This window comes from Phocoena phocoena, chromosome 1 (genome assembly GCF_963924675.1).
Source record: "Phocoena phocoena chromosome 1, mPhoPho1.1, whole genome shotgun sequence".
Lineage (NCBI taxonomy): Eukaryota > Metazoa > Chordata > Mammalia > Artiodactyla > Phocoenidae > Phocoena > Phocoena phocoena.
The window spans coordinates 32,090,509-32,103,455 of NC_089219.1; the positions used below are offsets into that span (position 1 = coordinate 32,090,509).

A 12,947-nucleotide genomic window follows, 5' to 3' on the forward strand; every position below is an offset into this window, starting at 1 on the left:
AGATACAACCCCACGCCCCCCAACCCAGCAATCATTCCCAGCTCCCACCCTGGGCTGACAACACCTGTGTACTAGACTATTTTCACCAGCAGTTCAAGAGAAAATCCACTGTCACTGCACATTGAAGTTAATTTCTGATTACAAGCACAGGAGAAAGTAAAGTGAAAGACTTGATGAAGAAGCAAGATTAATTTTCTGGCATTCAAAGCATGCAGCTGTATAGCTCATGGATCCAAAATTGGAAAGCAGACATTGGAAAGCAAAGCCAGTGCACTTGGAAGATGATGAACTACCTGGTGGACTTAGGATTTGGGGTTAGAAAAAGCCTTTCAATGGAGCATGCCCAGCACATTTTTAGGCATTTGGTCCATACATGCAGCCTGGCAGCCAAAACAGCGGCCGGCTGGTCCTCTTCTTCTAGCTCCGTCTGCTTCTGTAGCAGTGAAAGAATAAGCCCATCCTTAAACTAGACCAAATCCAGATGTGGGAACTACACTTGTCTCACTCTTGGCAAACCTTGTGTTCTCTGTTTCTGAAGTCAGCACCTAACCAGAATAAGTGCACAGCAGAGACATGCTCACTGAATTGAAAAAGATCATCAAAGAGGAAGCAGCAGGAAGTGCTAAGTGTGACAGCTCAGGACTTAGCCTGATAAGAAAAAGTGTCATCTGGTAAGTTGGGTGATACTGTCTCTCTTTTTTCTCAGTTCTTTTTTCCCCCTGAAAATTAGCATTTTCTGTATTCATTTAATCATTTTACAAGAAACCAAGTAATATAAAGTATGTTTTAATATCCTCAACTAATAAAATGATTTTAGCTCTTTTAAAGGGTCCTAAAAATATAGGTATTACATAAATTTCAATTTTTCTTAAAATTCCCCCTGACATGGTTCCTAGACTTCCAAACACTTTTCATTTCATCCTTCTGCAGCTCTGTGGGGAGCTGAGCAGAAAGATTTAATAGTTCCTCTCAAACTAACCAGCCTCACCGCACCCTCTGCTCACCTGTGCTCAACCTCCCTGTCTGAGACCCTGACCACTAACAACCCTACGAGCTGCCGGAGGGCACAGAATGAGTCTTGTAAACTACCATAGCCTTAGCACCTAGAGGCGCCTGGCACTGAACAGGTGCTCAATAAATGTTAGCTGAAGAAAGGACTGAATGAACACTCCAAAGGCTGGGGCCAGAGGGGCCAGGTAGAGTCGTGGGGGCAGGACACAGACCACCTTTAAGGGATCTGGGTCCTCAGCAAAGGACAGACCCAATTTGGCCCTTTAACCGGGGTCTGTGGGACCACATCCTATAAAGCACAATCCCAGGAAGAACAGAATTTCAAAGCAGAACCCAGCCCCCCTCCTTCACCCTGCACCTCGATGCAAAAACCAACTCCCCTATGCCCAGTGGATGTTGATTCTGGGCCAAGACTGGGGCTGGGGCTAGACCACAGGATACCTGAGGATCTGTCTCTATTCCAGAATTAGGTGGTCCCTCAAGGATCTTGATTGAGGGGAGCAAGGACTTGGGCAGAGGGGTGGGTGGGCCAGAGAGTGAGGCTGGAGTCCCCCTCCCCCTGGGCAAGGGCCAACCAGAGGTCACTGGGTTGGGAGGTGGCCACGCCCCTCCTGGCCAGGGGCCCTGCCCCTCACCAGCCTCTACTTCTGCATGTCACACTGCAGCAGCAGCACAATAGACGGGTCACTCTTGGCCGCCTCCTTGAACTCCTCCAGTGTAATCTGGTCGTCCTTATCCCGGTCCATCTTCTTGAAGATCTTGTCCACGCGCTGCTGGGGCGTGAGCCCATCCTGGTTCATACGCATCATGATCACCGTGCCCACCATCTTGTAGATAGCCTGGTGGGGCGAGGAGGGAGCTGTTAACACTCACGACGGGAAGGGAGGACTGGGGGTGAGCGAAAGGGCCTGGGGGTGGGCACGGAGAACACTGGGAGATGTGAGGATACTGGAAGGTGACAAATGGTCATTAAGACTGGCGATTTAATGAGCATCTCACACCAAACATGTCTACTACCCAACTCTTCACCTCCAACCTGCTCGGGCCCCAGCATGCCCTGTCTCAGTGAACAGCCAATTCATTCTTCTAGATGTTCAGACCAAAAGCCTTGATGCCATTCTCGACTCTCCTTTTCTCACACCCATATCCAATCTTTCAGCAAATCTTGTCAGCCTTAATTTTGTAATAGGTCCAATAACCAGCCACTGCCTGCTACCTCCACTGCTCCATGGTTGTTGCCTCCATCCCCTCCTGACCGGACTGCTGTGGAAGTCTCCAAACTGGTCTCCCTACTTCTGCTGCCCTCCCACCCCCTATTCCACGCAGAGAATGGAGAGAGCCCTTAAGGGCCTCCCATCTCACTCAGAAGAAAGTCAAGTCTCTACCCCAGACTATGGTGCTAAGAGATGGACTCCTGGCTACCTATCTGACCCCCTTCCTACCACTCTCCCCTTGCTGACTTCTCTCCCACCACCCCTGGCCTCCTGGCCACTCCTTGAACACTGAAAACACAGTCTAACCTCCGGGTCTTTGCATTTATTGTTCCCCATGCACAGATCACTCTTCCCCCAGACACCTACGTGGTTAGCTCCCTCACCTTATCCAGGTCGCTGCTCACCTTTCACCTTACACAAAATTGCTTTTCCTCCATCGCTCTCTCCCCTCACTTTGCTTTACTTACCTTCTTCATAACACTTACTGCCTGACACAGCACAAGTTTTTTTGTTGTTAAATTTTCTCACTAGAAGGAATGTCCCATGAAACCAAGAACTTTGGACAGTGCCTGGCACGTGGCAGGCACTGAGTATACATTTGTTGAAATAACAAGGAGTTAAGAACTTAGACTCTGGAGTCAGACTCCTTAGACTGGAATCATGAACCGCCATTTGATTCATCTCCTCATCTGTAAAATGGGATTTCTAACAGTACCTACCCCCTGGAGTTGTTGGGTAAAGCACTATAGCACAAGACCTGTCCCACACTGAGCGCCCAACCAATGCTACCCACTGGATCCTGGGAGGAGGGAGGAGGGAGGAGGGGAGTGGTGGGGTGTCCCGAGGTGGCTCCCGAGGCCTGAGTGGAGGGTGGCTGGAGAGGGTGGTGCCAGAGAAGGGCCCCGCAGCGAAGACAGGTAGCGCGTCACCCCAGCACACCCCGGTCTCTGGGATCCGCCCCAGCGCACCTCAATGATCTCCAGCATCTCGAGGCGCGTGATGCGCCCGTCGCCGTCCAGGTCGTACATCTCAAAGGCCCAGTTGAGTTTCTGCTCGAAGGTGCCGCGGGAGGTGACCGAAAGGGCGCAGATGAACTCCCGGAAGTCAATGGTGCCATCGCCGTTCTTGTCGAAGGTGCGGAAAGCGTGCTGCGCAAACTTGGAGGCGTCGCCGTAGGGGAAGAACTAAGGCAGGGACACTGGAGCTGCGGCACAGCAACAGCCTCGCAGAGTGCCTGGCCCCGCCCCCGCCCATCCGGCCCGCCCCCCGGGGTGCCTGGCTCCGCCTACCTTGATGTAGAGCTGCTGGAACTCCTCCAGGTTGAGGATGCCGCTGGGGCAGTCCCTCAGGAAGCCCTTGTACCACTGCTTCAGCTCCTGCTCACTGAACTCGGTGTTTTGAACCAGGTCGTCCAGCACCTCTGGGGCCAGCTTGCTGTTGGTCTTCCCCATGGCAGGGCCTGAGGGGACCGGGAGCTCCCTCAGTTTGGCCCAGGGCAAGGCCCTCACCAGCAGCCTTCCCCCAGGTCTCTGTAGGACAAGGCTCCCTTTCTCCACCACAGCGCCCTCCCATAACAAACTCCACATCCCCACAACCAGGACCCCTCCTTCCATAGCAGGGTGGGTCCGCCTCCTCTCACCACCACCCTGGACAACCCCCAACTCCTACAGCTGGGCTGTGTCCTTTCACCACACCTCTTCCCATAGGAGCTCCTACCTCCCCCCCAACCCCTTCCCCTACACACAACTGGGCTGGGGGCTTCCCCTCATTACAGGGCCTCCTCTGTCTACAGCAGGCCCCGCCCCTCTCCTCACAGCAGGGTTCCTCCCCTGGAAACCAGGATCTCTAGCCTTCCAGGTCTCAGCACTCTTCCTTCTCACTGACCAGTCTGCATGCTACAATCTTCATCCTCTCCTCTCCTCTTTACACCTTCCATAGCTCCCTACACCCGTAGAAGAGAGTCTTAATCCTCCCCTTGCTATTCAGAGCTTTCCGCACTCAGCCCCTACCCACCTCTGCAGGCTCCTCTCCTGCCAGGCAGGTTCCTCACATGCTCCCCCTGCATGTCTCCCAAGTTCTTCCTCAAGGCCTTCCAGGCCACTCCAGCAAGAAACTTCTCTCCCTCCTTCCTCTGTACAAATAGAAGTCCTAGCTGGTAGCACTGATGACGCTGATTGCATTCTCCTTTTCATTCGTTCATTCATTCCCTGAGCATTTTTTTTTTTGCGGTACGCGGGCCTCTCACTGCTGTGGCCTCTCCCGTTGCAGAGCACAGGCTCCTGACGCGCAGGCTCAGCGGCCATGGCTCACGGGCCCAGCCGCTCGGCGGCATGTGGGATCTTCCCCGACCGGGGTAAGAACCCATGTCCCCTGCATCGGCAGGCGGACTCTCAACCACTGCGCCACCAGGGAAGCCCAATTCCCTGAGCATTTATTGAGGTTGACTGTGTGCTAGGCCCTGTGCCAGTGATGGGGATAAAGTCGACATGAGCCAGCCTTCACTAACTCATAATTGGGTCAAAGAGGTAGATGGCTGACTGTAAAGGGCCTTCAATCCATGCCAAGGAGTTTGGCCTTTACCCGTGGGGGACAGAAGCTCCTGGGGTTTTAAAGCAAGTGTTAAGAGGACCACATTCGTTCCACAAACACTTACAGATTGCTTACGATATGGTGCCGGGGACCCAGAGAGAAGGAATGTGTTTTAGGATTTTTCCTTTGGCTACAGTGGGCAAGATGACCTGGGTGCGGGAAGGAGGGAGAGCAGAGTGGTCCTGCTGCAGAGTTCAGGTGAGAGACAATAACACTAGGGTAAGGGTGGTGGAGGGATGTGGATGGACTGAGAGATGTTAGGAGGGGCCTTAGCAGGACTTGGGGACTGAATGGATGCGGGGGTGAGAGGGACAGAGGAATTGCGGCCAATGCTCAGATTTGGGGCTGAATAGATAGAGGTGGTGTTGCTGAGAAACAGGTTTGGGAAGAATGAAGAGTCAGTCCCCAGTGGGAACATAAGCCCCTCAAGTAGCCTGTGCCCAAGGAATTTTTTGCAGAGGGAGGTACAGGCCCTCCCCATGAAGCCTGGCTAGAGTGAGGCCCCCACCAGACCCGGAAGGCTGAGTGGACATTCAGGAATGTCCCACTAGAGCCCCAGTTTCCCAGGACATGGCCTGGGAGGTGAATTTGACCTGCCTGGAGTCTCTTTGGAGGGGTGCCAGACTCCGACTGCAGGGTAGCTTGTCATGAAGACACTCTGGAAAAGGAAGCCCTCAGGCTGGCAGAAGGAATTCTACTTCCACAGCCCAGTGCCTGCCAGCGTGGCTTCTAATCCTTACTGCTGGGAGCGCCCTAGGTAACTAGATCTGCGATGGGTCAGGTCCATGCCCCTTCCCTTGCTATGTGACCTCAGTGAGTTCCAGGATAGCTCTGGGCCTCAGATTCCTCTACTGGGCCATGAGGCAGATCAAGGAGCAGTAGGGGTGGCAACATCCTCTCCCACTTACCAACCCCAGAGAATGAGGACTCCTATATGCTCCCAGAAGAAGGCAGGGAGGGGGGAGGTGTGCCATCTTCAGGAACCTAGAACTGTGGGGTCCAAAACGGCTGCCCTGGGGCCAGAGTCAAGGGTACATGTGGAACACGCATGGGCAGAAGGAGGCAGGCTCCATCCTCAGCTGCCCCCTCCTCCAGCCCAAAGCACACTAAGGGCTCAAGAACCCAGGGGTGGAAGTATCTGACGGGGAAGGCAGAGCCTCTCCCTCCGCTCCTGTGGGATGTGCCTGAGTGTTTGCGTAAAGGGCTTGGAGTGGGTGGGAGCACATCAGCGTATGAGACTGCAAATCTGCCAGAGTGCACACGTGTGTGTGTGTGTGTGTGTGTGTGTGAGATGGCATCTGTGTGACTCTCACTTCCTGCCCCTTTTCTCCTCCTTCCCTGCGCTGCCTTCCTACCATTTTCTGTCTCCTGGGGCCATACCTGTTCTCAGTGCCCATTTGATCCCAGGCCCACCAAGGACTATGACTCCTCCTTCATCTCTCTTCATTCCTTCTAGTGCTCTTAGGTCAGCAGGCCAAAGCTGGTGATGCCCTTTAAGATCATCCCCTCATTTTAGTGAAAACTGGAACCCAGAGAGAGGAGAAAACTGGCTGAGTTACACCCAGGCTGAATCCATGCCACCTGCCTGGACCACCCTCTCCAAATCATGGCTACTCTTGTCTAGTACAGACTCCTACCTGCCTTCCAGGAAAACCATAGCTCTGATCTCCCCCTTGACCTCAGTGGGACCATCTTGGGGGCTCCAGGCCACAGTATCTGATACCCAAGAAATATCGACCCTTTGGGGTGGCGCACCAGCGCCTCTGACTCAGCACATCTACAACCAGACTCACCCTCAACCCGTGATGGTCCTTCTCTCTCCATTGCCCTTCCTTCCTTCCGTCCCTCATCCCGGTGGGGAAATGTGATCATAGCTACCCTTAGTTTCCCGTCTCCCTTTTCCCTAGGTTCAACTTGCTACCAAGTCCTATTGTTCCTTCTTTAGAAGTGTTCCTGGAACCTTCACCATGTCCTCTCTCCCCACATAGTCAGGGCCAGGGGCACAGCCAAGGGGGCTGAAACCCAGCTGGGGCACTGCTTGCCAAGCCATCCTGTGGGCTCAACTGCCTCGGAGGGGGTGCTTTTCCTTCTAATTCCTCTGTTCCACGAGAATGTCTTTTCTAGTTTTGCCCAGAAGTACAATATAGGCTAGGGGTGGCCATGCCCATGGGCTCCTGAAACTCCAGAATCCGCTAGAATCTGGTGTCAAGGTGTCCACCTGTCTTGCCTCACCTCCCACTGCTCCCCTCACAATTGCATACTTTCAAGTTAGTCTTCTCACAGCCAGAACCTACTTCAACTATTGCTTAGCTGTTTCCATCTTCCTTAATATCCTCTCTTCTCTTCGGGGCGGATGCAGCTATAATCAGCCTTCAGGCCTGACTGAAGCCCACTTCCTTATGATCAGCCTCTCCCAGCCTGGAGAGTTGACAGTCAGCAGCATGGACTTGGCATTCTGGGCATGAGGAGAACCTGTGAGCCCATGGAGTTGAGCCCCACAGGTGCGTAGACTTCAGAGCTCTCTGACCCTCACCTGCTGCTCTAGAATTCCACAATGGAGCCTGACTTGGGAGAGACTTTTGCGTTACACTCTTGTCTGAGCCAGAAAAAGTTCTCCAGGACTTTTGCTCCATGGCAAAGAGCTTATTCCCTCCCGATATAACCCAGTCTGTTTGGGAGCAGCTTGGACAGTGAGGAAAGTACTTCTCCCCTTGTTCCTACTTGCCCTCTTGTAGCTGCCCCACACAGGCTGCCACTCTGCCCTCTGTGGCAACACAGAACTGCTCTGCAGAGACCTAAAGGCCACATCTGGAACACAGATGTTCAGTGAATGTCCCTTTGTGGATTATATGCAAGGGGCAGAACCCCCTTCTTTCTCCTTGGAATGGCGTCAGGCTGTTTTGTTTATCTGTGTTCTCCTGCCATTGCTCCCACTTAGAGACAATGGAACCCAGACCCTAGGAAAGGAAGAGTTCACCCAAAGTCAAGTAGAGCCTATCAGCAGAAAGGCGAAGGCCAGAACCCACTGGGGGCATGTTCTGTTGGAGCTGTGGCCTGGCTGCATGTGGGCAGGCTCCTCTTGAGAGCTGCCCTCCAGCTGTGAAGGAGCTGGCACTGCCCCATACACAAAGCCACTGCCCTTCTGGGCTCAGAGGCTTCTTTCAGAGGGCAGGACTCAGGGTTGTGGGCTCCAAATGCGGAGATGGCAGGGAGGGTGGGAGGGGCTGAGGGAGGCAATAATCCCACACCCTCACCCAGCTTCAGAGGAGCTGGTGCTGAGACTGTTGCCATGGTGACAACAGCTCCCTGGTCAGGAGATTTTTCTCTTTCCTCTCCTCCCTTTGCTCTTCTCCAAGCAGTGGCCATGGCAGCAAAAGCCAGGTCTTCTCCCTCTCCTTATTAGTGAGACACAGGGAATGATAAACAAAAGGCGGGCCCTGTTGAGCACCTCCACCTTGGAGCTGCCCATGCCATGCGGGCTGATGGTCTAGGAGGGACTCCGAACTGCTGAGGAGAAGCCTGGGCCTGGAGAGTATGTGGGAAGGGGTTGGCCCATACCCAGGCCTGGGTAAGAAGCAATGTCCTTTTGGTGAAGACTAAAGCCTCCTCTCTGAAATGTCCTAATGGTTCAGGGTAAGAGAGAAAGGGTCCTGTTCTCTCATAATCAACCACAGAACCAGAGTGCATCAGTGTTGGAAGGCTGTCCAATATCATCTCATCAAGTCCACTCTCTGTCCTGCCCACCCTGCCCCTGTTCCCCATCTCACGAAGGATCAGAGAGGGAAATGACTTGGCCAAAGTCAAACAGAAACTGAGGCAAAGGCAAGATTTGAACCCAGCTCTTCTGCCCTCCAGGTTCAGGCTGCCTTAGGGAAGGAGCAATACAGTCCACACGGAGCTTTGGCACGATCCCTACTGAGACACAGGAAGATAGGAGAGAGGGAGTGGTTGGGAGCAAGAAGGCCAGAGAGGGTACGAATTAGAAAGATATTTGAGAGGTGGAATGAGAAAACTTGGTGCTTTGGCCGTGAGAAGTCAGGGGAACGGAGGAGGCTGGGACCTTGGCAGTGGTGACTGACAGGTATGGATGGTCTGCTGGGGAATGGTGTCCCTGATTTATCTTGAAGCCAGGTGAAAGAGGCCAAACATGGGGCCTCTGCCTTGCACTGAGACCATGGGCAGGGGGGCCTGTTGAGAGAGGGTCACAAGGAGGAGAACTGGGTGGTGAGCCTCTTCCCACCCCCAGGTATGCTGTGAGCTCTGTCACCTTGAGGGGTGGAGGTGGGGACAGTCTGAGGGGACAGTGTGAAGTGGGAGTGGGCTCTCTTTGGAGGTGGAGGCTGTCTTTTGGGGCAGGGACATTGCGATGTGAACTGCAGTGAGCTGCCGGTGGGGCCGGGTAGGGTGTGGGTAGGGGCTATCTGTGGAGGTGGGAGGTTGCCATGGGGGTGAGCGGACTACCCACCTGCAAAGGAGGGAGGGTGATGGGTTCCTCTCTAGCACCGGCAACACCACACCCACGTGTGTGTGTGCGTGTGACTGTGTATTGGGGGCCAGAGCAGTGGTTGCTCGGGGGGTAAGGAGGCAGCTCTGCCTCCTTCCCTGGGACCTGTGGGGCGTGGACTGGAGTGGGGGGTCCCCTGGCCAGGGGCGAGCCCTCCACATGCTGCCGCCTATGCTGGAACCAGGGGTCAGGGAGATGAATCACAGGGGGCAGGAGACGAGGGAATGGGAATGAAGAGTGGAGGGGGAAGGGACAAGGGCCTCCACCCGGCCCTGCCCACGTTACCTGAGGCCGTTCGCCGGGTCGCTGGATGACTCTGAGCCTCGGCGGGCCGCGGAGACTGACACTGGCTCGCGGGCCGACGGCCAGGTTCCCCAAGGTCCGCGCCCGAGTCGCCTCCCAGCTCTTGTATCACTATGTGTCTCTCAGAGGCGACACGATTTGCATAAGCCCCGCCTCATCCCGGTCAGATTGGGCGTTGATTGGGTCGGCTGAGGCGGAGTGGCAGGCGGGGTTTCAGGTGGGGACCTGGTGCCCAGCGAGGCCCGGCTGCAGGAGAGCGCTCCGCCCGCCCGCCCTGAGCTTCCCAGAGTAGCGAGGAAAGAGCGGAGAGCTGTGCCCCCATCTGTACCCCGTCCTGAGGCTCAGACCCCGGGCCATCGTCTGAGGTTAAAAGTGTCCACGATTGAATTGGATTCGCAAAAACAACCGCATGGTTGCTATGGAAACGGAAGAGCCAAAGCTGAGTCTCTAAGCCTTTCCTTCTTGGGCCCCAGCGGGGGTGGGGATGGAAAAGAGGATGAGTCACAAGATGTGTCCCCCCCCACCCCATATCCCACCCAAAATCGGAGGAGGGCAACGAGGAGCTGAGTTGGGGAGGGAAGAGATGAGGTGGTCAGCAGCCCACGCCTTCGCATCATCCCCTCCCCCAACACATCCACTCCGCTCAAGCCATGGCGGGTGGGCGAGGATGGCAAAGTACCCAGCCTCTACCTAGCCCCATGCTAGCCGTGGGCCCCCCACAGCCTCTAATTCCGATCCGTCCCTTCCTTATTTCTCACGGAGTCCCAGAGGCCTCCCGGAAACTCCCCCGGAAGGATCTGCCTACCTCATGAACCCCTCCATTCCCCACCCTCCCGTCTTCCCGTCCCGTAGACGAAGCCTGTCCCCAGCCGCCAGTCTCCGGCCTCTGATGTTGACACAAGCCAGAGGCAGTTTACACTGAGTGGGTCTGGAAGGTTTCAGGGCCCTGGGAACACCTCCTCCCTGCACTTGGGGGTCTCCCCAAAGCCGGGCCCGGCAGCCCCAGCTGCAGTGGCAGCTGAGAGCTCCTGACCCAAGGCAATGAGAAGGAATCCTTTTACTCCAAACTGGGGGCGAAAGGGGAGCAGAGAGCCTCGGGTTGGGCCACGTGCGGGGGAGGCACTTCTAGCCATCTGACAAAAGTAGGGCGGGGCATCTGGGGATTGGTTGAATCTGAGCCCGGATGTTGAAGAGCTTGGGAGGGTGGGTGGAGGCGGGGCTTCTGCCAATTGAGTGAGTGTTGAGGTGGGCTGCGCAACAGAGCATGCGGACCAGCTTGCCAAGAGGGGAGGCTAGGTTTCTCTGGCTGATCCCAGAAACTTCAGGGCCAGGCTCAATGGGGAGGAGCCACTGGAGTTCTCTCTTTTTTTTTAAAAATCGTCCCGTTCCCCGTGAAAACTGTTTTGCTGTCCATCCTCCCAGCTGCAGGCTATGTCTTCTCTCTGGGGTCCTAGCAGGATGAGAGCATACCTGGGGCACCAATTAGCAGGCACGTCTCTGGCCCCTTTGTTTGGTGATTTACGAGAGACAGGTGTTTGAAAGTCCTGACTCTGTCACGTTCTGAGCACCTGGCCCTGGGGACCCAGAGACAGGCAAAAGCTCATCCCTGCTCACAGATACCATAATCTAAGGCATGAGGAAGTGGGGAGAGGCAGCATGAGATGCTGGAAGTGGTCTCTGGAACTCTAAAATAAAATCCCATCTTTGCCAATGACCCCACATGTGGCCATGGGCAAGACCCTTCTCTCTCTGTGCCTCCCAGTCTGTAAAATGTGGGAGCTGGTACAGGAGGCCCAGGAGAGCAGGGGAAGAGTTTCAACTAGGAGGGTGAAGAAAGATTGTCACCCTGGACAGAATTATGTGGGCATGAATCTGACTGCTCCACTACACCTGTGAGCTTCTTAACAAGAGGTAACATACAGGTAGCTTACTTTGTGCCAAATGCTCTTCTAACACTGTATATGTATTGTCTAATTTATTTCTCATAAGAACTCTTCGAGGCAGGTACTTTTATCACTCCCATTTAACAGATGAGGACAGTGAGGCACAGAACAGTTAAGTGACTAGCCCAAGTTCACATAGCTAGTAAAGCTGCAGAGCTTGGATTTGAACCCAAGCAGTCTGGCTCCAGAGCCCAGACTTGTTGCCAGTACACAATACCGCCTCTCTTTAAGATCATTCAAGTCCTCAATGGGAGGGGCCTTGGATTGGAATACTCTTTTCTGATCCCCCAAGGCATTAAAAAGACAAAGCCCAGCAGGATATATTGGTCCCGCTCTGGCTCTTTAGTTCAGGCAGGACCACCCACACAGCTTTGCCCTTGACTCATCCCCGGCCCTGTGACTGTTCCTGAACTGCCAGTCATAACCCATCTTCACCAGCTTATAATACTTGAGACCCTGATCTTGATCCTGCCTCTGCCCTTTAGGTTCGATGTTTAAAGCAATAGCAACTGGCATTGACTGAGTTGCTTCACTATGTACCAGACACCCTTGTTAGGGGAAACACTGACTGAAACCGCCTGCCCTGGCCAGGCAAAGACAGTAACAATTTGCATGGCTTATTTTACGACAGGAGATCCTGGTAAGGAACATGGAACTAATAAGCCACCACCAACCGGAAGAATATGGGAAAGGTCAAAAGGAGAGAGGAGAGATCAGTCCATATGTCCTGCCAACCTCCCAGACTCCTCGCTGGAATCCATCTTGGCTGAGCGGTTGTGCGTGCCACCAGAAAGGACCCTGAGTCAGAATGATTGGCCAGAGACAACCTGGAAACTAATCCCATCACCCTAAAACCTGAGACTGTGAGCCACGTGGCAGAGCAGTCCTCCTGGGTTCCCTTACCCTCCCGCTCTCCGCCCGGGCGCCCCTTCTCTATAAAGTCTCTTGCTGTGTCAGCACGTGTGTCTCCTCGGACAGTTCATTTCCGAGTGTGAGACAAGAGCCCACTCTCGGGCCTGGGAAGGGGTCCCCCTTCCCGCAACAACTCTGCCCAGTCCTTTATCTGCATCATCCCAGAAATGACCTCTGCCAGGGGTCATTTCTGTGGAGGCACAAGCGTTACCAATCAGAGCAGATGCTGGCCTTAGTGCTAGATCAAGGACTCTGTTCTGCCAAGAGTGAACACTTTAGTTACTGGATCAAGGGGAGCAGGCAGGAGAGAAGCTAGGGAGGTAGGGACCCAAGGCTATGGCTATTTACCAATCAATTTGCAGATATTTTGATGTTTTAACAACCAGCTGTACCGGTATGTAGGGACTGAATTTCAGTGCTGGTATCATTACTTTATTTCATGGCAGTGGATGGCAGCTCAGAGATGTTAGA

General features: G+C 54.3%; 1 protein-coding gene across 2 annotated transcripts; it reads right to left on the reverse strand.

The window, feature by feature from the left end:
* Positions 1 to 702: 702 nt before the first annotated feature.
* Positions 703 to 9,757, reverse strand: HPCAL4 (hippocalcin like 4). 2 transcript variants are annotated; one of them, XM_065879975.1, is made up of 4 exons: positions 9,604 to 9,757; positions 3,515 to 3,684; positions 3,194 to 3,409; positions 703 to 1,850 (listed from the first exon to the last, which is right to left on the reverse strand). In XM_065879975.1, the coding sequence occupies exons 2-4, from the start codon at positions 3,674 to 3,676 to the stop codon at positions 1,653 to 1,655; spliced, it is 576 nt and encodes a 191-aa protein (XP_065736047.1). In that variant the 5' UTR covers positions 3,677 to 3,684; positions 9,604 to 9,757; the 3' UTR covers positions 703 to 1,652. The 2 variants fall into 2 exon arrangements, with proteins under 2 accessions (XP_065736047.1, XP_065736055.1); XM_065879983.1 differs by lacking the exons at positions 3,194 to 3,409; positions 9,604 to 9,757 and having other exon boundaries at positions 1,653 to 1,850; positions 3,515 to 3,676.
* Positions 9,758 to 12,947: the final 3,190 nt, after the last annotated feature.